The following is a 26,998-nucleotide window of genomic DNA, read 5'->3' as shown; positions in this document are numbered from 1 at the left end:
ATCTATTGTCTCTCTACCTTATTTGGTGTGACGAGTTATATTCTCACTATTAAAGATCATCTTCAACCCCCTGCCCATCCTGCTCCTGCATAAGTATCCTCCTCCTCAACTGATCCCAAGGACAAAGCCAAGGCTGTGGAAATTGATCTCAAGTAATGGACTAGAATCGACTCTATTGTTAAGTCTTGGATATACAATACCGTTTCTCAACCTCTTCTCCACAAGATCTTAAAGAAAAAGTCCACCGCCTATGGTGTTTGGAAATGTCTGGAAGATCTGTTTAGTGCTAATAAATACAACAAAGCTATGCAACTTGAGAACTAACTTAGGAATATGACAATGGGTGACCCGTCTATCACTTATTACTACACTAGAATCAACACCATCTATGACATGTTGGAAAATCTTGGTTCTCCTATTCCCGAACACAACCTCTTGTCCATCACGCTCAATGGCTTATCTCAGAAGTTTCATGTTATTGCCACCACCATCAAGTACACGAAACCTACCCCCTATTTTATGGAAGCTAGATCCATCTCGTGTCTTGAAGAACAAACTATGGTGCAGGATCAACAATAACAAATCACTCCTTCTCATTCAGACACTTCTTCTTTTTTAACGATTCTTGTGATAGAAGAGTCCAATAATGGTGGCGTACTTGGTTATTTACGGCGAGGCAGAGGGGGTCAACATGGAGGAAGAGGCAGTTGTGATCGTAGTGGTGGTCAGTTTGGTGGTGCGCGTCAACAACTGACAACCCCTAATGGGTGGGGTTTGGCTAATACCCTTTACCTAGAGGAAACAATCAATCGGGGCTTCTACCAAGCTCACATGTACCTGCATCAGGTAATGGAGATGACGAAACATGATCAGTTGGAGCCTAACTTCTGTTATCGTCTACCTGGCCAAATCCTAATTTGCTGTAGCCATTTAACTTTTTTGGCCAACAACAAAATCATCCTCATGCTTACTTCACTCAATTTCAGGTCCAATAGCCTTCATGGTGTGCTACAACATGCTTGAATTCTCCTCAACAGTCCACATCCATTCCTCAAGTTTTCAAACAACCTCGGTGACGAATCTAGGAACATAAGGGTGGTTCATTGACAAAGGTGCTACTTCTCATCTACATGCAGATGCATGTATTTTTCTAAAGTTTCTAATAAGAGTAATTATTTTTCCTCTGTTTTCGTTGGAGATGGATCTTCAATACCTGTAAGTAAAGTTGGTCATTCCGTTCTTTCGCCGTCTAACCCTTATCATACTCTTGTCTTACACAATGTCTTAATCACCCCTCAAATTATCAAAAATCTTATATATGTTCGTCAATTTTATTGTGAAAATAGTTGTTCCATTAAATTTGAATCTTATGGTTTTTCTGTGAAGGATTTCAAAACCAAGCAAACTCTCATGAGATGTGATAGCACCTAAGATCTCTATACGGTCACCACTCCTACTGCTCAAGCTCTTCTCACCATTACTCCTCTCACTTGGCATCAATGTCTCGGGCATCCCGATCATCATGTTCCCAAACACTTAGTTGATAGTCGTTTTATTTCAAGTTCTTCTAATAATATTCCTACTTTATATGAACCGTGTCAATTAGGAAAACATATTAAGTTACCGTTTTCTTTACCAAACACTTTTTCTCATTTTCCATTTCATATTGTTCATTTCAATATTTAGACCTCTCCAGTTGAAAGTTATAGTGGTATTAAATATTATGTCATCTTTCGTGATAACTGTTCTCATTATGTGTAGATTTATCCTAAACGTGTCAAATCTGATGTGCTCTCTAAATTTCTTCATTTTTGTGCCTTTGTCCAAAATCACTTCAATAGATTAAAATTATACAATGTGATAATGGTGGTGAATTCAATAATAACCAATTTCAGAATATTTGTGACCAAAACGACATCAAAATGTGTTTTTCGTATCCTTACACATCTCAACAAAATGGAAAATCTGAGTGTATGATTTGTATAATCGACAACATTGGTCGTACCCTTCTCTTACATGCTCGTCTTCCATCCGAATATTGGGTGGAAGCTCTTCATATGGCTGAACGTCTCCTCAACATTCTTCCTTCCATTACCCTTCACAACAACACTCGTTTCCATAAATTATACAAGAAAATACCCACTTATACTCATCTTTGTGTCTTCGGTTGTCTTTGTTTTCCTAATGTTGTCGAACCTCACAAAATCTCCCCTCGGTCGACCCCAAGCATTTTTCTTGGATATCCAACCAATCATAAGGGATATCGGTGCCTTGATCTTCAAACTAAAAAGACAATTATTTTCCACCATGTTTTCTTTGATGAATACTCTTTTCCTTTTCGTTCTTTGACACCCAATTCTGCTCCCTCACAATCTTTACTTAATTATATTGCACCGTTTTACCGAAATGTTCCTCACTTATACAGTCCCATTGATCCATCAGACCAATCTCCTAATATGAATATCCACACACCTCAACCAACCGACTCATCGGTTCACCCTCATGACTCATCGGCCCAAACAACTGATCTCATTCCTAATCTGTCTTACGACCAACCTTTCATAGTTGTTCTTTCGATAACCTCTTCTCAACCGGTTGCTACTCCTCTGTCTCAGCATCCTATGCTCACTCGTCTTAAAAACAGTGTTACAAAATATATTACACGATTAAATCTTCATGTTGATTCCTCTTCTCCTATTCCTAAGTCTTACTTACAAGCATTTGAAGTTCCAAATTGGGTAAATTCAATTCAAGAATAATACTCTGCTCTCATCACCAACAATACATGGGTTCTTGTTCCTTTCCCAGCTTCTGCAAATGTTATTAATTGCGTATGGTTGTTTAACAAGAAGCTAAATGTGGATGGTTCGTTGTCCTGGTATAAGGCACGTTTAGTTGTTAACGGTTGTTGTCAGCGACCTAGTAGTGATTATGATGAGACTTTTAGTACTGTGGTTAAACCAACTACCATTCGTACGGTTTTGAGCATTGCAGTTACTCATAAGTTACCTATCAGACAGTTTGTTGTGAAGAATTCTTTCTTTCATGGTCATCTTCAAGAGACAGTTTATATGCAACAATCTCCTATTTTCCGTGATTCTTCTCGACCTCATCATGTTTTCCTTCTTCAAAGGTCTTTATATGGTCTTAAACAGGCACCAAGGCATGGTTTCATAGATTTACTATGTTTATCTCTCGAATTGGTTTTATTAATAGAAAGTGTGATTCTTCTATGTTTATATGTTTATTTACAGGCAGGGCTCTCATATTGCTTACCTGGTACTTTATGTGGATGATATTGTCCATGGGTAGTTGTACACAGGCAGGGCTCTCTATTCATGAGTGAAAGTACCCGTTTCATGTTATCTAGTGTTCTGTACGGATAATGACTTAAAAGGGTAATATATTTTTCGATTTGCATACTGAGTCTTTTTTTCATCCACATTTACCCCCTTTAACTTGTTAAATTGTACACATTTAGTATTAATGACCGGTTACTCCAACTTAGCCGGTAAAAATGACTTAATAGGGTAATATGTTCTCTCACTTTGTACACATTTAGTCCTTAACATTTTTGTATACGTTTAGTACTTAATATTTTTTTTGTTGCAAAATAAGTCATTTTTGTTTTTGTATTCATTCAGTACTTATGAATGACTTCTTTAGGTTTTTCTCATGACATTTTACATGAGACAATTATTAATGAAGTGTTTAGGGCTTTTGATACTTATGTCTATCGCGATCTCGACTACTAGCTTGTTTAGGTCATGTGTTATGAACGTCATAACTTCTTCATACAATCTCGGATTTTAACGATCTTTATATCCATAAGTCCGTATTTTTACGTACGGTCTATATATCCATACGTTTTTCATGAATGCATGTATGGATGTTTTTTTAATAAAGTCGTAAGTAAAAAATATTACATTTTAACGGGAGCAATTATCGAAAGTTGTAGTAGATTCAAAAAACGAACAAGTGGATATAAAGATCGTTAATTTTTGATATCTTATGAAGAAGTTACGATGTTCAAAATACAAGACCTAAGTCAAACCACAATACCTACACAACCAAGCAGTCGATATTGCGATTGACATAAGCATCAATACCCCCAAACACCTCATCAATGATTGTCCCACGTAAGATGTCATGAGAAAAACCTAAAGACAACATTCATAAGTACTGAAAGAGTACAAAAAACAAAAATGACTTATTTTGAAACAAAAAATATTAAGGACTAAATGTGTACAAAAATATTAAGGACTAAATGTGTACAAAATCAGAATATTGCCCTATTAACAATTTAAAGGGATAAATGTGGACGAAAAAAATACTCAGTGACCAAATGTGTACAAATCAAAAAATATATTATCCTTTTAAGTCATTATCCCGTTCTCTATATTCATCATTTGTACTTGTTGGATATTAAGATATATAGGTGAGTTTTTGTAGTAACTTAGATGTTATTCTTCAGAAGAATATTTAAGTAATATCTACCTAATTTTGACTTCTAATGAATTCAAATTATAAGCCTTTTTAGAGTTTTTCAACCCCCAAATATTCATGAAAATTGAAAAACTAGTGGGTGAGTTTTTTTAAAAGCCATGTTATTTCATAAAACATATTAATTAACAAACTATTGTAAAAAAAATTTCAATAATTTGATGGCCTCATAAGTTTTCAACAAAATGTAAATGGATAACTTATATAAGGGCTCTAAAAAAACTAACTGATCTCATGCGGATAAAATGAATGTTTTCATTTGAAGTTTTTAGTGAAAAAAACTTCAACAAAAAATTCTCTAGAACCTCTTAGGGTTTATTGTTGTCCAAGGGTTTTATAATCATACTAAAACTAAATTATCAACAACATCGGAAAAAAGCCCTAAAATCGTCGAAAAGGACCCAAAATCGCCGGCAAAAACACCCTGATGATGTTCATGTTTGTGGGTGGTGATAATTATAGAAAACGAAATAAGGTTCAACTGGAACAATTGATTACAGTTTCTATCTTCTAATTTAATCGATAAAGAATCTATATACATCAAAATATCCAAACGGATATATATATGAAAACAAATTATAATCCAACCAAGAAACTAGGAATAAAAGAAGGATAAGATAAACATAAGAAAAGATAAGATAATCTCGATTATTTTCTTCACTCCCCCTCCAGATGGAACGTGAACGTGAAGATCACGAACGCCCATCTTGCCCGGTAGAGAACGAAATATGTCCGTCCCAAGAGGTTTAGTAAAAAGCTATGCTGTTAGTTGATCTTTAGTGTGGATATCAACTCGAAATATTTCTTTGGACTGAACTCGCTCACGAATGAAATACCGATCCATCTTCCCATGTTGAGTGCGTTCGTGAAATATCGGGTTGTTAGCAATATGTCGTGTAGCTTGATTATCATAATAAAGTTGAGTAGCAGCCATTTGAGGAGCTTGAAGGTCCTTTAACAACAAACGAAGCCATAAAATTTCATGCACTTTAGTGGCCATGGATCGATACTCAGCTTCAGCAGAAGAGCGAGACACTACGAATTGCTTCTTTGTCTTCCAAAAGATTGGAGCACCTCCAAGAGTAATAAAATAACCGGCCTTTGAACGTCTCGTAAAGGGCAACCAAGCCAATCATAATCACAATATGTAACCAACATTAAATCACCATCGACCGGAAGGAAAATCCCTTGACCAGGAGTGGCTTTAAGGTATCACAACACACGGAGAGCTGCGTTCCAATGATTTGTCGCAACAACTTGGTTGAACGTATTTAATGCAAACGTTATGTCAGGTCGGTGACTTGTAGGTACAGAAGACGACCAATAAGCCGCCTATACTTCCCAACATTAGTAGTAAGACGAATATTATGTTCCATAGGAAAAAAAAACCTTGGTCTACACCTGTAACGCCTGTGTTTCTAGGCTAGGCATTAATGTTGATGTAATAGTCTAGGTTAACCTTTGTAACTCGTTTTGAAATAATAAGAATGTATTATTTGAGTATTATGTGTTTTATGCTTAATTGTATGACTTAAATGAATTAAGAATAAAAATAAGTGTAGTAATAAAATATTAGATAAGCCCAATATCTATGAAGGAAGTTGTAGTGGTCGTGACAAGGGTTCCGAATATATAAAGAATGCCGAAATCCGAGTTATAACGAAGAAGTTATGACATGTCGAAGTTTCGCGACAGAACCGGTACGACACTGCGTGACGTAAATAGTAAATTTACGATAGAGCGATATTTAGCCTTAATGATCTAAACAAAAGTCGTAGAATACGTTAAACCGAGAGTGTACATAAAAAAACGTCTAAATCTGACTTCGTATAAGGAAATTATGATTTTTCGAATTTTCGACTTAGCAGTATGCAACCCAAAGTTCGAATATGAGATCGAGTGGTTTCTAGCCGGAACAATCTAAACGATAATTGAAGATCTCGTTGATAGTAGTCCAACGGTGAAAAGACAAACAAAAACGGACATCAGATGAAGAAGTTATGAATTTCTAATGGAGTTTTCCTGTCCCGGCCTACTAAAAATAATATAATAAAAATAAAGTCAAAATTAGCCGATGGAGTCTAAACAAGAGCTGTAGAGCATAATCTCACCTACGCGTGGGTATAAAGAACGTCGAAAACGGAGATCGAATGCGAGAGTTATGATTTTCTGAAGTTCGAGGCGCGCATCCCAAAAGGGAACGCCCCGCGTTCGTTACTTGGCCCCAGATTGGCCACGTCGATGCCGCATCAAACAGATAAGAGATAAGACAGAACCCCGCTCCTACGCGCCGTGTTCGAAGGGAACGCCCAACGTTCCTTTAGGGAACGCCCTGTGTTCGAGACCAACTCCAACCCTATAAATAGATGTCGTGGGTTGTCGAGTTTTATTGCTCAAATTCTTCTCTCTCACTCGTTATTGCCTCGTTTTGCGTGAAAGTTATACCCTGAACCCCCGGTATCATCCCGACACTCGAAGCAAGTCCCGAAGCCCCGAAGATCCCGAGAAATAGAGTTGTCGAGCCGAAACTCTGCCCGTGAGAAGCCCGGTTTTTGGAAGATATCCCGGTTTCATCGAAGATTATTATTTTAAGAGCCGTAGTGCTGTCCGAGCATCGTCTTATCAAGTGAGTGTATATTCCTTTTCTTCTAACACATAGATACGAAGTATTCTCTACAAAATACGTGTTATGTGTTTGTATATTATTTGCTTATTTGAAATAATTGTTGAATGAATGATTTGTAGAGGTTTTAAGTTGTATATAAATGTATATATTTTTATCTACTAATATGTTGGGTAGAACATGGGTAGACAGTTGTTGTGTGATGAAATAAAATGAACTCGATGTTGTTTTTGATCTAGTCATCTAGCGGAGTATGGATGACGACCACAGACTCTTTCTATACAGTGCAGTGGAACGCTGGTAGGTTCATAACCTGTAGGTGTTGTGAACGATGTGTTCACCGGTGTACTCTATCCCCCTCATGGTTTCCTTTAGGACAACTATTGTTGAGGAAACCCCTTTGCAGTAATGTCCGTCCCGATGAAAATCCTAGATTAGGTCCTTTGTAATAGTTGTTATCATAGGGACGTAAGGTGAGGATAACGAGAATGGGTAATCGGGTTATCGTTGGTTGGTGAAATTAAATATAATTAATTATTGTGGGTTGAAAACCCTATATGCTCACCAGGTTCCCAAGCCTGACCCACTCAGTTTTATTTGTATTACAGGTAGTGGCGCGAGAGCATAAGTTGGACAACTTGTGAAGATATTTTGTTTATAGGCTAGTAGTTGTGTATAATTGTTGTAAGGCTTATAATATGCCGTTTATGCTTTTGTGTCTGTATCGGAACATGACATCCCGAGTTTTGATATATAATGAAAATACATCCTTTAAGGAATGCTTTGATAAATTATATTTATCATATTTTGTTTTGGGAACAAATTCCGCAACTTTTTTAAATTAAAGGATTACTCTGAAAATTAGTTTAAAAGCATAAATTAAATCGGTCTTTTCTAGCCGTGATTTTGGGTATGTCACAACACCCTTCCAAACTGCTGCCAACAAGTATATCAGGAGTATACTTCCTTTGGCTAAGAACCATTCCATCCGGTGTTCGTGCCACTTCAATTCCAAGAAAATATTTCAACGTTCCCAAGTCTTTGATACTGAACTTGCTGTCGAGAAAAGTTTTAATTTTAGCAATGTGACGATCATTATTCCCCAAATGAATAACATTGCCAACATAGATAAGAGCTGAAATAAAAATATCCTTTTCTTTGAATAAAAAAAGTGAGCAATCAACCTTAGAATGCTTGAAACCAATTTAGAGAAGAGCTCCAGTGAATTTATTGTACCAATTTCGTGAGGCTTGTCATAAACCATACAAAGACTTTCGTAGACAACAAACTCGCGTATCCCCTTCCTTTGCAAAACCTTGTGGAAGCTTCATATATACTTCTTCATTTAAATCTCTATGTAAAAAGGCGTTATTTACATGGAGTTGGTGAATCATCCATCGTTTTTGAACAACAATTGATAATATGGTTATGACTGTCACTAGCTTAACAACCGGTGCAAACATCTCATTAAAGCCAATGCCTTCAATTTGGGTGAAACCCTTTGCAATTAGACTTGCCTTGTAGCGCTCTACTTCACCAATCGATTTGTATTTGATTTTTTAAACCCACATTGATTCGATATCTTTCTTTCCGTATGGCAAATTTATCAATGTCCACATGTTGTTATTTTCAAGAGCTTAAATCTCCCTTTGCATAGCATCCCTCGAATGCTGACTTTTAACCGCTTTAGAAAAGTGTTTGGGCTTATCTTGAAAAGATATGGCAGTTAAGTAAGATTTGTGGGAGTTAGTAAAACTTTTATAAGACACAAAGTGTGATAAATGGTGTATCGTCTAAGAAGTCGTGTTCACATGGGAGTGAGAATGGTCAATGGAAGGTGGCAAATCAACTTCAAATTCTTGCAGACGTGCAAGATTGGTTCGAGTTCATTCAGGATGAGTGCTTTGGGCTGGATGATGGGTTGGGCCGACATCAGAATGATTGGCTTGGGCCGATGTAGACTCGCCAGTAGAACACGTCCTAGTTGAGCTGCGTTGTGGGCTAGTAGAAGCACTTGAATTGTTGTTTGGAACCGGATGATCAACAACATGCACGTGATCAGTAGTATCAAGAATGGTATCTGTCTCATCATCATAAGTATCATCAAGAGGATTTGAACCTACATGGTTCCTGTTTCGATTTTCATCTTTGATGTTGTACTCTTCAATATTATGCAAACGAAAGATGCTTTTTATGAACTTCACATCTCGAGAAACAGTGATCCTTTTTTTGGAAATCAAAAACTTGATACCCTTTTTGTCCTTGTGGATATCGGATATCCTATGAAAACACAAGGCCTCCCCCTTTCTTCAAACTTGTCCTTTCCAGCTTTATTTTCTGTGACATATAACAAGCAACCCAAAACTTTCATAAGATCATACAGAGGCTTAATTTTGAAAAGAACATCATATGGGGTTATATTTTGGATGGACTGAGAAGGTAATGTATTTATGATGTAAGTTGTCGTAAGAACACATTCTCCCCAAAACTCGATAGGAAGACTAGCTTGAAAACGTAAAGCTCTAGCTATCTCTAAGAGGTGCTTATGTTTCCTTTCAACGATTCCATTCTGTTGTGGGGTATGGAAGCATGAAGTTTCAAGTAAAATCCCATGTTCTTCATAGAATTTATGCATATTTTTTGAAACAAACTCTCCCATATTATCACTCTTAATTCTTTTGATTTTTAATTCAAATTGGGTCTCAATCATTTTGTATAAGGTTACAAGACTTGAGCTTGCATATAATTTGTGTTTTAACAAATCAACCCAAGTGGAATGGCTATAATCATCAACAATTGTGAGAAAGTATCAGGCTCTAGAAAGCGAAGGAACCCAATACCCCCCACCATATATCACAGTGAATCAAGTCAAGAGGAGCAGAAGTTTTAATAAAACTGACTTGAAATGGTAATATGGTTTGTTTAGCTTTAATACATGAATCACAATGATCTATTTCTCCTATAGTATTAAAAAACTGATATTTTGAAGTCTAGAATTTGAAACATGTCCCAACCTTCTATGCCAACTTTTTGTATCAACTTTGATTGCTATTGATTTGATGCTTGCATCCATATCTTCCACGTTGTAAAGACCATCCTTACACCTCCCCATGCCTATTAGTTTCCTCAACTGTAAGTCCTGTATGTAACAAAAATCCGAAAAAAACGTTACAAAACAATTGTGATTTTTGGTGAATTTACTAATAGACAATATGTTGTATTTGTAATCTGGTATGTAAAGGACATTATCGACACTCAAATCACTTGGCAAGCAAGAACTCCATATTCCTTGAACATGGACATTGTCACCATTTGGTATCTTAACAGGAGCACCATCAGGTGATTCCTTTAAATTGATTAAGACAGAATCATCATAAGAGATATGTTCAGTTGCTCTGGAGTTGATGACCCACGACCGATGAAAACTTATCCTACCAGCCATGTTAGCTTCATGCTTAGTTTCATTGCTTAATTATTGCAACAATTTCTTATATTGTTTGACATTAAGCCTAGGAATGGGGGTGAATTCGATTCCAACTGCAAGACCTTTGGGTTTCAGGTTTATCAGTTTCTTTTGATTGTTTGGAGCCCTTCGTTGTCGATTTTCCCACCAGTCAGGATACCTGATCTTTTCAAAACATCCATCGATCGTATATCCGACTTTATTGCAGTTCTTACACTTCAGGCCTTCACGAATGATGCGTTTTCCTGGGTAGTTGGCTTTAATTTTCAATGGTGCTCGTATCTGATAAGTTGCTTCCTTCACCGCCATTTTCTTTATTGTGATGGTGTTCTTTTGTTGTTCGTCTTCAGCTACTTACTAAATGGTAGACATTTCCAAACTTGGTATGGGTTTGGTGCTGAGAATTTGGGTTTTTATGGTCCCAAAACTGTCATCAAGACCCATCAGAATTCGTATATGCGTTCCTTTTCTTTGGACTCCATGAGTCTTTTTCCTAAGTTGCAGGAACATTTATTGCAAGTACATGTTGTTGGAGGTGAAATAGATTCAATTTCATCCCATATACCCCTCATCATTGTGAAGTAGGAAGAAACAGATTGATTGTCTTGTCTTATAGTTGTTAGAGTTCTCATAAGCCCTTGGAGCACTTTTTTTTCCCAAATCTTTCTTGGAGGTCTTCCCAAATCTGTCTAGCAATCCTTGCGTACTATACACTATTTCTGATTTCTTTTTCCATGGCAGTCGTGATCCATCCCTTGACGATGGCGTCACTGCGCAACCATGCTCTGCAGTCTTATGCATCCTCTAGCAGTTTTGGAAGAGTTCCATCGATGAAGCCAACCCTATTTTTGGCGATAAGGAAGTTACTCATCTCCTAAGACGAGTCTGCGTAGCTGTTGTCGTTTAAATAATCATTCACATGCATCTGACGGGGATAATCAATGGGGTGAATGTATTATGGCGAGTCTGGATCAGAAGAAGTGTTCTTGGCTTTTTCTTTCCCACACCTTTCGATGCCATCTGTTGATCCAGCCATGGAGGTTTCTGGTTTGTGATTTTAGCGGATTAGAGGACCCGCTGTGATACCAAATAAAAAACGTAATAAGGTTCAACTGGAACAATTGATTTCAGGTTCTATCTTCTTATTTAATCGATTATATATATATATATATATATATATATATATATATATATATATATATATATATATATATATATATATATATGAAAACAAATTATAATCCTACCAAGAAACTAGGAATAAAAGAAGGATAAAATAAACATAAGAGAATATAAGATAATCTCGATTATTTTCTTCAGATAATCGATACTCGACCGGTGAAATCAGTAAAATTCCACTCGATTGGACTGATGAGCGTTATAATTGCCGGAGAGGAAAAGAGGTGATCCACGAAAACTGAGAAAGCCGACAATTAGACTGATTTTATCAATCATGCTTTAGCAGCGATGATCAATAGCATCAACATTTTATGGTAAATGGAAGGAACATTTCGCGGTCATTTTTTAGGGCATCAGCGGCGACTATGTCATAGCTATTGCTATTGTACGGATGATCACAAGTGATTGTTGGATTGAATGTGAGATCGATGGCTAGGATGCAGCTGTGAAAAAAGATGCAAATCGTGGTTTTGTAGTAGTATCAACGATGGTATTACCGACCACATGAGCATTAGTGGCGGCGTATTTCTTATGTCGTCGCTAATGTCTTTGTCTCCGGTAATATCGTCGTCCCCGGCATTACTTGATAGTGTGATTGTCCAAGGGTTGGTGATAAGGTGTTTTTGTTTGTTGCAAGCAATCGAAGAAATTCGTTCAAGGGGCATGAATAAATAGAAAATGAACAAATTATAAACATTTTGTTATATTTGCATCAAGTCTTAATCTATAAAAACTAATTAAATATTTATAGAGCGATAAGCTAATAAAAATTAAAGAAATTATTATTTGCATTTTCATCTATATCGCATATCTTTTGACAATGAAAGACAACCATATTCTAATTATTTTAAGTTGTGTTAAGTTCTTTAAATGATCTCGACCTATCGCTAATTGTTAATTGTAGTATTTGTGTTTTTTTATTTGGTTTACTTAAATTGTATTTCATTACTCTTTTTCTTACTAATTGCGAAACTAATTTCGTCTCTCATTACAAATCCTTTGTCCCTGTTCCACAGATATGATCAAAACGACTACGCCGGAGAGCCTTTCTGCAACTACAAATCCCAGATGGTCTCTCGCTGGAATGACTGCCCTCGTCACAGGTGGAACACATGGGATCGGCTACGCTGTGGTGGAGGAACTGGCGGAGTTAGGGGCGGCAGTACACACCTGCTCTCGCAACGAGGCTGAGCTCAACCAACGCTTACAGGAATGGTCTTCCAAGGGCTTCACAGTCACCGGATCCGTCTGCAATGCAGCCTCTCGTCCTCAACGTGAACATCTTTTAAAAAAAGTCTCCACTATCTTCAATGGAAAGCTCAATATCTTAGTAATTAATTTCTTTTTGCTTGCTGTTTTGAACGATTTTCTGTTTCGTTATTATGATAAACGTAAAGAAAGCTACTATATATAATGTATAGATCCTTTTACTTATTGTAGATAAACAATGTTGGGATGAACATAATGAAACCTACTACGGAGTATACTGCAGAAGAGTATTCCCTGATCATGGCTACCAATTTGGAATCTTGTTACCATATCTCTCAACTTTCACATTCTCTTTTAAAAGCTTCTGGATTTGGAAGCATTGTGTTCATTTCATCTGTTGCAGGTTCTACTCATGTTTTTTCTGGATCTATCTATGGAGCCACTAAAGGTAAGATTATCCATTATCCCTAATCATATTTGGTGTTGTGTGAGACTATAATTATAGGGGTTTTAACTTCGATTTTGTGTTTACAGGTGCAATGAATCAGCTTGCAAAGAATCTAGCATGTGAATGGGCTAAAGATAACATTCGGAGTAATAGTGTATCACCATGGTTCACAAGAACCCCGCTTGTCGAACATGTAATATTAATATACATCCATCGATGATTCTACCATTCTTTCTTTAAAATTTATAGATAAGCCATGTAAATTTTCTTTTGTTTAGTTGCTAGGTAATAAGGAGCTTTTAGATAGAGTGGTATCTAGAACTCCTCTAAAACGCGTTGCAGAAGCAAATGAAGTTTCATCAATGGTGGCGTTTCTTTGCATGCCTGTTGCTTCTTATATCACTGGCCAAACAATTGTTGTTGATGGAGGATTTTCAGTTAATGGTTTCGCATAACATACAAAATGCTCGACGAGTTCTTTTTTGTTATGTTGATGTGAAGAAGCTTGGGTGGTAACTATAATTCTCTTTTATTCTTTCTGTAACAAGGGTAAAAGCATAAAGGAAATGAATTGTGTTAATTTATATATTAGTTTACTGCCTAAATGAGTATATGCGCATGCTAATTAGATGTGTCATGTTTGTCAATAATACATATTACATATTTTGTTAATTTGTTTATATTGCTAAAACAGTGATCGTTAATTTAATTGTATTTGTTTTATTGTTCATCCGTTTAGTTTGTTTGTGTGTGTGTGTTTTACATTTAAATTGTTAAATTGTATTAATGTGGTTTAAATTTGGATGTTTGTCTAATTATTATTAAGAATTTAGTAAATTTAGTAAATTACATAATCGTCCGTGTCATTTGGGGTCAAATACATGTTTTATCCTCAACTTAATTTTTAACTTTGACCCATGTGGTTAAAATTTGTTTCAATTTTGGTGAGGTTTGAATGAAAATGATTATTTTACTTTTAATTTCTTTTTAAATAGTTATGTTATTATGATACGTGAAGATCCTACCTTAACAATGTTCCCCTCCATCTTTACCCTTTCCACTTTCCTCTTTTCATGTATCTATCTCATCTTTCCCCTAAACCTTATGGCCGAATGCACACCTTATATATTTCACCACCATCAAAGTTGGTCTTCTGCACAACTGACAACAACCCCATCAAAATCCTATTATGGAAAACACCAAAAATTGAACAACTCCTTCCTTCTACATTTATTTCGCTCAATCTCACAACTCTCGTTGAAAAGAAGGCTCGTTGGTTCCCATTTTTTTTTGTTGGAACAATCAAATGAAATGAATTATTTGAAGTTTGGCTGGTTGTTACTTTTTTTTCGTTGGAATAATTAACTGAAATGACCGATATACATACCTAAGATATGGATCCAGTTGTGAAAGAATGGGGTGATTAGTGAACAACACACGTAAAACATATGTTGATCGAAAAAACGGCAATGGTGGTCTGGGTTATGGTTCGATTTTAGCAAGGGGTGGGGTAGGTAGAGGAGAGGTGTTTGTGTTTCTAGAGAGAGAGAGAGAGAGAGAGAGAGAGAGAGAGAGAGAGAGAGTTGGAAACTTGTTTTGCAAAACTAACTGATAGTTTTTTGTTAAACGCTATATGAGGCAACTTTTAGATTTGAAATGTTTTATTTAAACTAAATTCTAAAAACTTATAGTGTCAAAATTTTTTTTTGTTTAAAATGAAATGTTTTATCAATTGTTAGAAGCTATAAGCTCCAAACACTTTCAAACGTTTTGTGTCAAACACACTATTTGACGAATATTTAGTGACTTGATAGAAACATAGAAGAGGAGTTTGATATAGGAGGTGAGGTGCGATTAGGTGGGCCTAAATTTTTTTTTTCTAAATTATAGACAAAATTGCAAGAATGGTCCCTAAGGTATGTCAAAACTAGCAACTTTGGTCCAAAATGGGTTTGGCTTGCAAGAATGGTCCAATAGTTTCGTTTTGTTGCGAGTTTGGTCCAATTTTCTATCAACTTTTTTATAATGACGGATTTGCCCTTTATTATTTTATTTTCCATTTTTCTTTTATTACAACAACTAAAAAACAATAAAAAATGAAACAAAAGTAAAATACTCTCTCTCTCCACCGTATTCCCCCATATTTTTATTCCTTTTACCCAAGAACAGTTCATCTTCTTCATATCTTCCTTCTTAATCAAGATGGGTTTGTGTATACCAGATTCTGATGTTTTTGGATCTAATCTCCATGATTCCAACATCGCCTCTCAAAAACCCATAAAGCAATGATGAAAACCCAGGAAATCGACTTCATGGATGTTTTTGAAAATTTCTGAAAAATAACGAGGGGTGAGTTTTTGAAAATCGACTCCATGAATGTTTCCAATGTGGGGGTTTTTTGGATATCTAATCCATGTCATCGCCGCTCATGGCCACCGTCAATATATCTCCGTCTGATGGCCTTCAGCAGCTACCTAGCAGCCCTGTGAAGATCTGAAAGAGCACCGCCACAGTTGTCTTTTTCCGATTATCCCTCTCACCGTCGATCTGAAGCCCTTATCAGTGTTTTAATTCCCTTCACCACCACCTGAATCACTTTCTACTATGAAACCTAAACCTAAACTTGAATCATTTCATCACCCCTAAAATCATTGTCAGATCCGAAGACGAAATGATGGATGACAAAACATATCGAAGATGGTGCGTCACTAGGGTTTCGTGTGTGCTTGTATTTAGGGTTTTAGTCGCCACCCTTCTAGTTTTCAGGGTTTCAGCTGTCATTTAGCGTTTCAAATGAAAATCCTCATGCCGAAGAGAGAGAGAGAGATAGCGTTTCAATGTTTTATTTTCAACAACATATAATCAAAATTTATCAAGATATTAAACTATCAAATTTAATACTTGTTGGAAAGAGACACAAAAAGTAACATGAAAATGAACTTTGCATAGTTGCTCCTCTTTTTTATCCATCTTGAACACTTCATTAATGATTGTCATACGTGGTTCAGTCTAGCATGCTCTTCATCAACCCGTTGCCAAATTTTGCACTTTCTACCTGGTTTCTTTAGTAACAAAACACAAAATTTATGCATGGAAGAAAGAAGGTCAATTTGAAAAAAAAAAAAAAAAAATAAAAAAAAAAATAAACGGATTTGTAGAAAAAATGGTCAAAGTTGACATACCAAGAAATTATGGAAAACTCTAACTTTCTGCTTGTGTATTCTTTTGTCTTGGAAATGCAAATTCGAGTCGCAAGGAAACAATCACAAAGAATCTCGAGGTACTGAAGAGTCAACCCATTAAGAAAATACTCCTCAAGCCTAAACCGGGAAGGCGAGCTAAATAAGTAATTAAGGTGGGGGAACATGATATTGAATATTTTCCTTGAACCAACAACAACTTCTTGACATAAATACCAAAAGACGTACAACATCCACCTTAAAGCTAAACTCCCACCGGCTTGCAAGATAAGACAAGGCCTGAGGAAACCTAGATGCTACACACAGATAGAGCATCAAGTAAGGATGGATCAGGCATCGGTCGAGTCTTGAAGAGCCTTCAAGAGGAAGAAGTCATATATATACTCCGATTCAATTTCCACACCTAACAGAATAATTAACAAAACACAGATTTTGTAAATTCTGTAACTTCTTCATACGAACTCCGTTTTTGACGTTCTTTATATCCCCAGAAAACTCTCGACGAGATCTAAAAATTTCCTTTAGACCCTAACAACTAATTCTTACTTTATTTTTTCATCCATATTTTTATAGAATTAAATCATTTTGCTAAAATCATAACTCTCTCGTACGAACTCTGTTATTGACATTCTTTTTTTTCTCAAAATTATTATCTTAAAGAGTACTATGATTCTCCTTTTGGTCACTTTAGCTAAAGGTCAACCATTTTCTTTGTAGCTTCTTATGTCACACATTCCTTGTACGCAACTTACTTTTATATCTTATAAAAATCATATCTAATTCATACAGAGTAAAATTTCTACGAAAGTTATATTTTTGTGATCGGGATGACTTGTACTATATATATATATATATATATATATATATATGTGTGTGTGTGTGTGTGTGTGTGTGTTTTGGCGTACTCATTTTTACGATTTACAGATAATTCAATTTATTTTTCCTATTTTTCTTGGGCTAAAGAGTAATATATTTATACTTCGAATTATAGAAACATTTGTAGGTTCTCATTTTTATATATCTTATTATGTTAGTAATGGAAAAAAAAAACTTTAAAATATTGTGTATAGCGGCTGAGCGGAGGAAGGAAAAAACATAGAGCCAAAACAAAAATTAGTATGGATGACTAAGAGACATATAATTCTTCTAAAATAATAATATCATTTGGCCTCTCACTACCATCGATAGAATGACTATATGGATATTAATTATGGTTTTTTAAACCCTTAATAAAAAATCGATTCACAAATCACAATAAATCGATTACGGTTTTTCACACATCCTTCTGATTTTTTATTTTCGATTTGAATTTTGATGTTCTGATTTCTGATTTCAATATTTCTCAATACATCGATTATGATAATCTTAATTCACGCATCCTATCAATCTTGTATTCGTGTTAGTCTGATTTCCGATTTCAATATTTCTCAATACACCGATTGTGATAATCTTAATTCACGCATCCTATCAATCTTGTATTCGTGTTAATATGATTTCAAGCAGAATTGTTGATTCAAATTTATGATTCGTATAAATTGTAAGATTTCGTTATTGTTCTTTAATTCTTTCATGTTAGTTTTTTGATAAAAAAAAAAAAACTAATTTAAGCATTTTCTTTTTGAAATTCTTGTTGAAACTTGAAACTTCAACATCACAAGTTTTGAAATCACTGTTGTTGGGTCCTAGACAACGGTTAAAAGCCAAGTGATTTCATTTCCTTTACTTATTTTTTTTCTAATTGTTTTATAAGTTTAAAATAATAACATTTTGCTTAATAAATATGTATCTGGTACTAGAAAAAGGAAAAATCAAAAACAAAAAAACCAAACAACTAAAATTACAAAAACGATTTAAGGATAAATTTATCAGAAGGCCCCATTCAAGAAAAACAAAACAAAAAAAACATGCACTTTCCTTCACTACTTTTTTTAACGTAAAAGCCATATCTTTTTTATTTGTCCGGAGTTTGAAATCGGCTTGGACCGGTCCTAATTATAAAGAGACCCACGTCCGTTCGATTCTTGTCTCCGTTATTATTATTTTTCCTATAACGTTTAACAGATCTTCTAACAATATACTTCATCCGTCCCATATTAATAGTTCATGTTTCCTTTTTGGTTTATTCCAAAATAATAGTATATTTTTAAAAACACATATCACATTTACTAAAATACCCTCAATTATTTGTTAACCTATCATTAAATTAAATGTAACAAAAAGATGTAATTAAATTAAAGAAAATTGTACAATTGTCATTTTATTTAATAAAATTAGTGGTAATTAATGTTTTCGTAATATGTATATTTTTCGTGTGTGGATAATAATTTTGGTACGAGTGGAATATCATATTAAAGAAGATTAAAAATTGAAAACGAATATTGGCCTGGTGGGCATATTGGCTTAGTGGTACAATTGGCACTTCCCTTGGTTGAGGTTTCAAGTTTTGATACCAAGCATAGTCATTTTTTTAATAAAATTAGAATAAAAGAATTCAGTAGTCGATATGTATAAAAATAAGATTATGGTTAATTATATATAAAAAAAAGAGTTTAATGGAATATTTTTTAATAAAACAAATAGACAATTTGCAAGGTTGTCAAGATCGGGATCATACGTATGATCGTTTTTGGGTTTGTAATATCAGAATTGTAAAGTCGGGATCGAGATCCCAAGATCCCACAAAATAGAACATAATTTTAATTTATAATTTTAAAACATGAAAAAAAATTCAAACATTCAATTTTTTGTTCAAACGATATAAAAACTTCAAAATATTAAACATAAGTTACAATACAAAATGATAAACATTAAATTAAAAAAACGTAAAGATATAAAGTGGTAAAAAAAGTTTCATTTACAAAAATAAATATATAATTAAATAAAAAAATCAATGAAAGGTAGGATAAGATCGAACCAACTAGGGATGAGCATAGGCGGATACCTTCCTCATTTGGCGAGAACTGGAACCAGAACCGGAACCGGCGGTTCCTAGAAAGTTAGAACCGAAACCGGAACCGCTCTAGGCAGTTCTTAAATGTTTGGAACCAGTCCTGGAACCGGCGATTCCGGTTCCAGGAGCGGATAACCCGGTCACATTAACTTTGTTAACTTTTATCGACAAAACCGCAATTTAGTTCGATCCAAATAAGACGGACAAAATCGGACCAATATATTCTAAACCGATCTAAGTAACACACACACACACACACACACACACACACATATATATATATATATATATATATATATATATATATATATATATATAAACCGGTTCCGGCGGGTACCCAACGGGTAGCGGTTCCGAAAATACGAGAACCGGAACTGGAACCACTTAAGGCGGTTCCATAAGTTTAGGAACCGGAACCTTAAACGGTTCATGTTCCAAAACCAGCAGTTCCGAGGCGGTTCCGATTCCAAAAACGGATATCCGGTTCCGATGGTCCCTAGAACCAACCCATTCTATCATTCTATGGTCCTACCCAAAAAACGAGCCCTACTTAGGTCCCTACGACAGCAATGCAAAAAGTTCAAATAAAATACGTAAAAAGATACGTGATAGGCACGGAAAAAAAAAAGGCGTCCATTGAGTGGGAAAAATCTGGACCATACAGCAACTACGCTGATCCGCTTGTAACAAATCGGAAGGAGTGAAATCAGTCATCTTGTCGAACATATCGATATTCCACTGCAATATTTCAAAACAATCTGTTAAAATGACGACGGCGGCGGCGGCGGAGAGCGGTTCAGAAACTAGAAACTCCAGATGGTCTCTCGCCGGAATGACGGCTCTCGTTACAGGTGGTACACATGGGATCGGCTACGCTGTGGTGGAGGAACTGGCGGAGTTAGGGGCGGCAGTACACACCTGCTCTCGCAACGAGGCTGAGCTCAACCACCGCTTACAAGAATGGTCTTCCAAGGGCTTCACAGTCACCGGATCCGTCTGTGATGCAGCTTCTCGTCCTCAACGCGAACAGCTTCTAGAAAAAATCGTGGAATTCTTGCATACATCATGTTTGATCATATATTGAAACAAACACATTTATTCTTGTGTTACTAATTTGTATATATTCTTACAAATGATTATACAAACTTCCAAAACCATAGATAAACAACGTTGGGACCAACATAGTGAAGCCTAGTTTGGAATATACTGCAGAAGAGTATTCCCTGATCATGGCTACCAATTTGGAATCTTGTTACCATATCTCTCAACTTTCACATCCTCTTTTAAAAGCTTCTGGATTTGGAAGCATTGTGTTCATTTCCTCTGTTGCAGGTTCTGTTCATGTTAATTACACATCTATCTACGGACCCCACTTGTGGAACGTGTAATATAACTCAATCCTAGCCTTCTTTTTAATTGTTATATTTATTGACATTTTTTGATCCTATCGTAAGAATTTATTTTGTGTTGTGTAGTTGTTTAATAATCATGATGAGTTTATAAATACATTGGTATCAAAAACACCTTTGAAACGCATTGCTGAAGCGAATGAAGTGTCATCAATGGTGGCGTTCCTTTGTATGCCTACTGCTTCTTACATCAGTGGCCAAACGATTCTTGTGGATGGAGGATTTTCTGTTAATGGTTTCCCGTGACTTCCAAAATTAATAGAAAATGTTGGCATGTAAAATTACTTGTAGAAAGGCACAAAGATGATATTTTCTTGTTTATAAAACGAGAAATGAGTATGAAAATAGATGATGTAGAAATCATCATGATGGTGAAGAAGGTTCTTGTTACAAATACTGATATGATATCTCGTATTTTAACAAGGTCTTGAATGTTGACTAACACAAAATCCATGAATTAACTTAGCTCATGTTTGATAGCTCATGTTTGATAGTTGTTAACTGAGAATGTAACGACTGGAAATATCCGAGTAATAAATTCGGACCGAGTAAAAAACCATGTTGTTTGATTGTATATCTGACTTAATGGGATGACTGATGCAAAATAACTATTTTATCTTCTAGTGATAGATAATAATAATAAAATAATAATAATAATAATAATAATAATAATAATAATAATAATAGTTCTCTATACAATCCTTCATTTCTCTTTCTTTTTCTTTTATTTTTCCTTGCTATCATGAAATATACAATCCTTCCTTTCTCTTTCTTTTTCTTTTATTTTTCCTTGCTATCAAGAAACACACCACTGGTGGTGGTTGTTTTCTTTTTCCGGCGAGATCAAAGAGGCAACAAGCTCTTGCACCTCTTCTTCCTGTTGACCGGAGCACACGGAGAAGCCACACCCAAACACCCATTTCCTTCGCGTTTTGTCGGGAAAGAAGAAGCAAGAGGAGCTGCCGGAGCAGCCCCCTTGCCACCCCTGTTGTCGACAATAGCCACCAATTTCCGCCTCTGCTTCCTCCTATATTCCTCGATTTGCTTTCGACGACAAGGACAATGAGACCAGAGGATCACCGGTTGCAATAACTTCAACTTCCTCGACAGATTTACCATCACCGGACGATTTCCTTCCTTCTTGTCTCGATCGAACACCACATAACCACCCCTACCTTGTAACAACCGTAAAATTCATGAGAAATTTAAACTTTTTTAAACAACCCAAAAATCATCATTGTTTACAAAATAGTTTCCAAAACATGTCTAATATCAGAGTTTGCCCAAAATCACAAAAACAATATGAGGAGGGTGCACAATCACGCCTTCGCCTTCCCGCGATCCCTTGAGGTACCTGAAACATAATCCAAAATTGTAAGCCCAAAGCTTAGTGAACTCCCCCAAAGTACCGACACACAAACAATAACACATATAGAAACAACATATTATGGGCCCAATCAACCATCGGGTTGGAATACCCTTGACCCAGTCAATCATAGAGTCCAGTCATCCTCGGGATGGAATACCCCAGATTAGAATGCCAACATACTATGGGTCCAATCAACCATCGGGTTGGAATACCCCTAGGCCCCTCAATCATCAGGTTGGAATGCCAACATACTATGGGTCCAATCATCCTCGAGATGGAATACCCTCAGGCCCAATCAACAATCGAGTTGGAATGCCCCATCCTATTGGCTTATGCACAAAGCAGAGAAGCCTCAGCCACCAATCAAACATGTGCACATATAACAGATAATCATATAATAATCTACAGCCAGTCAAACAGATCTACAAATCACTAGGCATAGGGACATCCTATCTACCAAGATACCGATCTAATAGATCATAACAATACAATACCATGCATAACACGATATCAATCCAATGGGCCAACATTGGTGCCTTCGACCTGCAATTATAGTGTGGACAACTCACATCACACTGTCAAATCACACTAAAAGTCTCCGGTTGCTGGCTCACTAAAACCCCCACGCTATCACAACAAAATAAACATCCAATTAATAATTGGATTACAATCCTTGACTGATAATCCATACTTAGGGTAAATGGCCACTTTAACCTTTCCATAGTTGGGCTAAGACCCAGACCCAAATCTCAATTCAAAAACGCTCAAAAATAAATAATCACTTAAGGCCCATAATTGGCCTAATTTTCCAAACTGTGCCCAAAATCCTTCTTGGGCCTTATCCTAAGGTCTAACTCTTCACTTAGCTCAACACACTTATACTCAGATAGTCCAATAAGGGCCCAATCATTCAAGCCCAAAAGGTGGCCCAAAATTCGAAGCCCAAAATCTTAAACCCAACTGACTGAGTATACGGGCCGGGTGTACCCAGTTGTACGCCCAGCATACTCCACATTGACCCAGAATTACGCCTCTAACAACGTACGCCAGCGTATGTGGTGGCCATGCAAGACTTTGATTAAGAGCTTATCATTAGGGGAAAGATCTATGGGATCACTAGAAGCGTTGATGTTGATGTTGATGTTGTTGTTGTTGTTGTTGTTATTATTATTATTATTATTATTATTATTATTATTGTCGTTTATTGCTATTCCTAATTGTCAATGCACCATTTGTATTTAAATTCATGGTACTATAAAAACATAATTTGATGTAATATTTATTCCATAATATAAGTGATATTTATGTTATATATTTTTGTGTATTGTTTAACGTAATCAATATCTATGAGCCACGACATCGGCGCACAACCCGGGTGTGTCTGTAATCGGTCGGGGCTGTGACAGCAATCATCATTCTCTTAAAACTCAAGTAGCAGACCTCTATCATTTACAAATAATAGTAAAAAAAACATAAATCAAATCAAAATGTTATATTACACAATCAGAAAGAAACTATGATTTTCTTCTAATTAAAAAAATTAGAAATGAATAAGTTACCTTCTAAATTTGGACGCTTCAAAAAAATCTGAAATCAGATACCTTTAAACTTCCAACATGGATTGAAAGTCAATAGATTGTTGTTTCAATGCTTATGAGTTTTAGAAAATAGGGATCATAAAGAATGAAAAAAATAACTAATTTTCTACTAAACAATATCAGAAATGTACAAATGGATATAAAAAATGTATAATAACAACTGATTTTGACGCTTGAAGACAATTTGAAATCAGAAACATGTAAGTCGCAAAGCTAGATTGAAGGTGGACATATTGTTGCTTTAATCTTCTAAATTCGAGGAAAAGGGAATCAGAAAAAAAAAATAATCTACTTCTAAAGAACATCATAAATGAGTTAGATAGATAAAAAATATGAACAATACCTTTTGATTTTTGTCCCTAGACCCGGTCCCAATTCTAATTTTCGAAACTTCACTCCCGATTTCACTAATTTTTTAAGCCTCGTTCTCAATATAGATTCTCTGATTATTTTTAAGATCTATGATAAAAGAGTCAAGAAGAAAGAATTATGAACTAAAAGCTTCTCATTGAGTGATTTAAGATCGTTGCAATTTCTATTTTGTTTTTAACATATTCAGTTAATAACAATGTATGTATGTGTTTTTTTTTTAATTTAAAAAGCCAAAACTCTTATTTCAGCATTTTTCCTAATTTATCTCTGTCTTTGAAAGGTTATATCTCGGTCATGGAAAACCCAAGGACTTAATTTGAATAAATGAAATAGTTGTCAATATTTAATACTAAAATTAAATCCATATAACATTTAACATTCGGTAAATTATACTTTATGATTTTATCAAAATAAATAAAATAGTTATCAATATTTAATGCAGTGAAAAAAAAGTATATTGGTTGTCAATATTGGTTTAAATTAAATAACCTTATTATAGAAGGATCGTTTAACTAGAATGTTTATGATTATATAACAATATAATTAAGTAACTTTTTTAAATAATTGAAAAATAGAATAACATGTTTATGATTATATAACAATATAATTAAGTAACTTTTTTAAATAATTGAAAATTAGAATAACGACAAGTGAAAAATAATTAATTCAAAAATACCAAAAATTATCAGGCGGCAAAATGAACGAGAAAATAACATGTGACAAAATTATTTCTATTTATTATGATATATATTTTTTATATTGCTTTAACTTATTTTTTTACTGTGTCGGCTTTTTATAATTTAATATGTACTTTTTTTTATATTTTCCACCGCATTTAAGAATTTATATTTTGACGACTTACACGTTTCCTTAATCAAATTCAAACTTTCTAAAATCGGATTACAAACCTAGAAATTTAATCGTCATTATTTTCATCTATAATTTCATCAATTTAAAAATGTATTTTCCTTATATTATTTTTTTTAATGGTCCCGATTTTTCCCTCCAAAGATATTTCAAACATTTATTTCTTACGTGTTTCTTTATCAAATTCAAATTTGTATTTTTCTTATATCCATAAAAAAATTTATTTTGATAACTTACATATTTCTTTTATCAAATTTAAACTTTGTAAATTCGGATTCAATTGTAAGCTACCAATTTAATCATCATTAATTTCATCCATAACTTCACCCAATATAAATTTGCACTTCCCATATATAAATGTTTTTAATGATCCCGATTTTCCCTCTAAAAATATTTCATGCATTTATTTTTAGATAATGGTGTCCAATTATAATTATTATTTTGCTCATATAAAATAATAGAACTTACCAATATATATATATATATATATATATATATATATATATATATATATATATATAAGCAACATTAACAATAAAAACAAAGCGATTACTTTTTTTTTGTATAACATACCAGCCTATTTTGTTTTATCTTTATATAGTAAAAATAAAATTTATAAATTTATACAACAAATATACATATTTCGAATTTTTTCATAGTATTATACCTTACAAAATACAATTCCTTCCAAAATAATATTTGTCACGTAATTTCATCCATAATCTCACCCAATCTAAATTTATAATTTTTTTTTGTAAAAATTCTTTTTATGATCACGATTTTTTCCCTCCAAAAATATTTCAAACATTTATTTCTTAGATAATGTTACATCATTATAATTATTACTTTCTTCATATAAAATATTAAAACTTACCAATATGCCTATATATGAATATTTAAATTTTATAAGAAACATTAACACTAAAACGAAGTGATAGATTCAAGTGACGATTCATTTTCTTAAAGAAAAAAAAAACTAAAAGTCTTGTCCCTAATGTTTTACTCATCAATCTTTCGTCAAATTACACTAATGTAGTTATTTATGATTTTGAAGGTACTTATATGCGACAAAGAATGTCGTTCTACTAATAAGATAAAAAATGTTGTCTACAAAAAGGTTCAACGATTATTGATATTTATTGATTTCAATGTATCTTCTATACATTTCAATAATACCAATAACCATAAAAATGTTTTTTAATAATTATTATACAATATCTAGATACATTTCTATGTTTGTTTATTCGTTTAACACGAGTTATAATCTAAGTCAGTTTATAGTTTAATCCAAACATTTGTTTTTTGAATATAAAAGTCTTGATTATTTAATTTTATACAATAATTTGTCATAAGAAAAAAAAAATAATGATTGTTCCATTAATTTGGACAAAATATAAGATAATTAGGGATTTTCTGTTTAAAAAATAAAAGTTAAGATTAAACCATAAACTTGCTTAAAATATTAAGGTTTTATTGAAGATTTCCTTAAAGATATAAATGAAAATTTAATGGAATATTTTTAATAAAATAAAAAGACAATTTAGTAAATAACTAGATTATAACCCGCGTTAAACGCGGGGAACACATAAATAAAATGCAAATTTATATAGATATTACAAAATAATTATAAAAAAAGTAGGGTTATTGGTATTATTGAAATGTGTAGAAATTACATTAAAATAGGTATATATATATATATATATATATATATATATATATATATATATATATATAGCGTTAAAGGACCTCTTTATAGACAACATTTTTTGTTTTATTAGTTCAATAACCTTGTTTGTCACATATAAGTA

The 26,998-nt window shown here is 34.3% G+C and overlaps 1 protein-coding gene and 1 pseudogene across 2 annotated transcripts; both read left to right on the top strand.

The window, feature by feature from the left end:
* The first annotated feature begins 12,683 nt into the window (after positions 1 to 12,683).
* On the top strand, positions 12,684 to 14,097 carry LOC145072788 (tropinone reductase homolog At5g06060-like). Of its 2 annotated transcripts, none has more exons than XM_079019264.1 (4): positions 12,684 to 13,062; positions 13,209 to 13,425; positions 13,512 to 13,618; positions 13,704 to 14,097. In XM_079019264.1, the coding sequence occupies exons 1-4, from the start codon at positions 12,787 to 12,789 to the stop codon at positions 13,878 to 13,880; spliced, it is 777 nt and encodes a 258-aa protein (XP_078875390.1). In that variant the 5' UTR covers positions 12,684 to 12,786; the 3' UTR covers positions 13,881 to 14,097. The 2 variants fall into 2 exon arrangements, with proteins under 2 accessions (XP_078875390.1, XP_078875389.1); XM_079019263.1 differs by having other exon boundaries at positions 12,684 to 13,098.
* Positions 14,098 to 20,243: 6,146 nt separating this feature from the next.
* On the top strand, positions 20,244 to 21,349 carry LOC145075932 (senescence-associated protein 13 pseudogene; annotated as a pseudogene).
* Positions 21,350 to 26,998: the final 5,649 nt, after the last annotated feature.

Source organism: Lactuca serriola, chromosome 9 (genome assembly GCF_051521515.1).
Source record: "Lactuca serriola cultivar US96UC23 chromosome 9, Lser_US96UC23_V15, whole genome shotgun sequence".
In the NCBI taxonomy this organism is placed as follows: Eukaryota; Viridiplantae; Streptophyta; class Magnoliopsida; order Asterales; family Asteraceae; genus Lactuca; species Lactuca serriola.
This window is presented reverse-complemented; position numbering and strand designations above follow the sequence as displayed.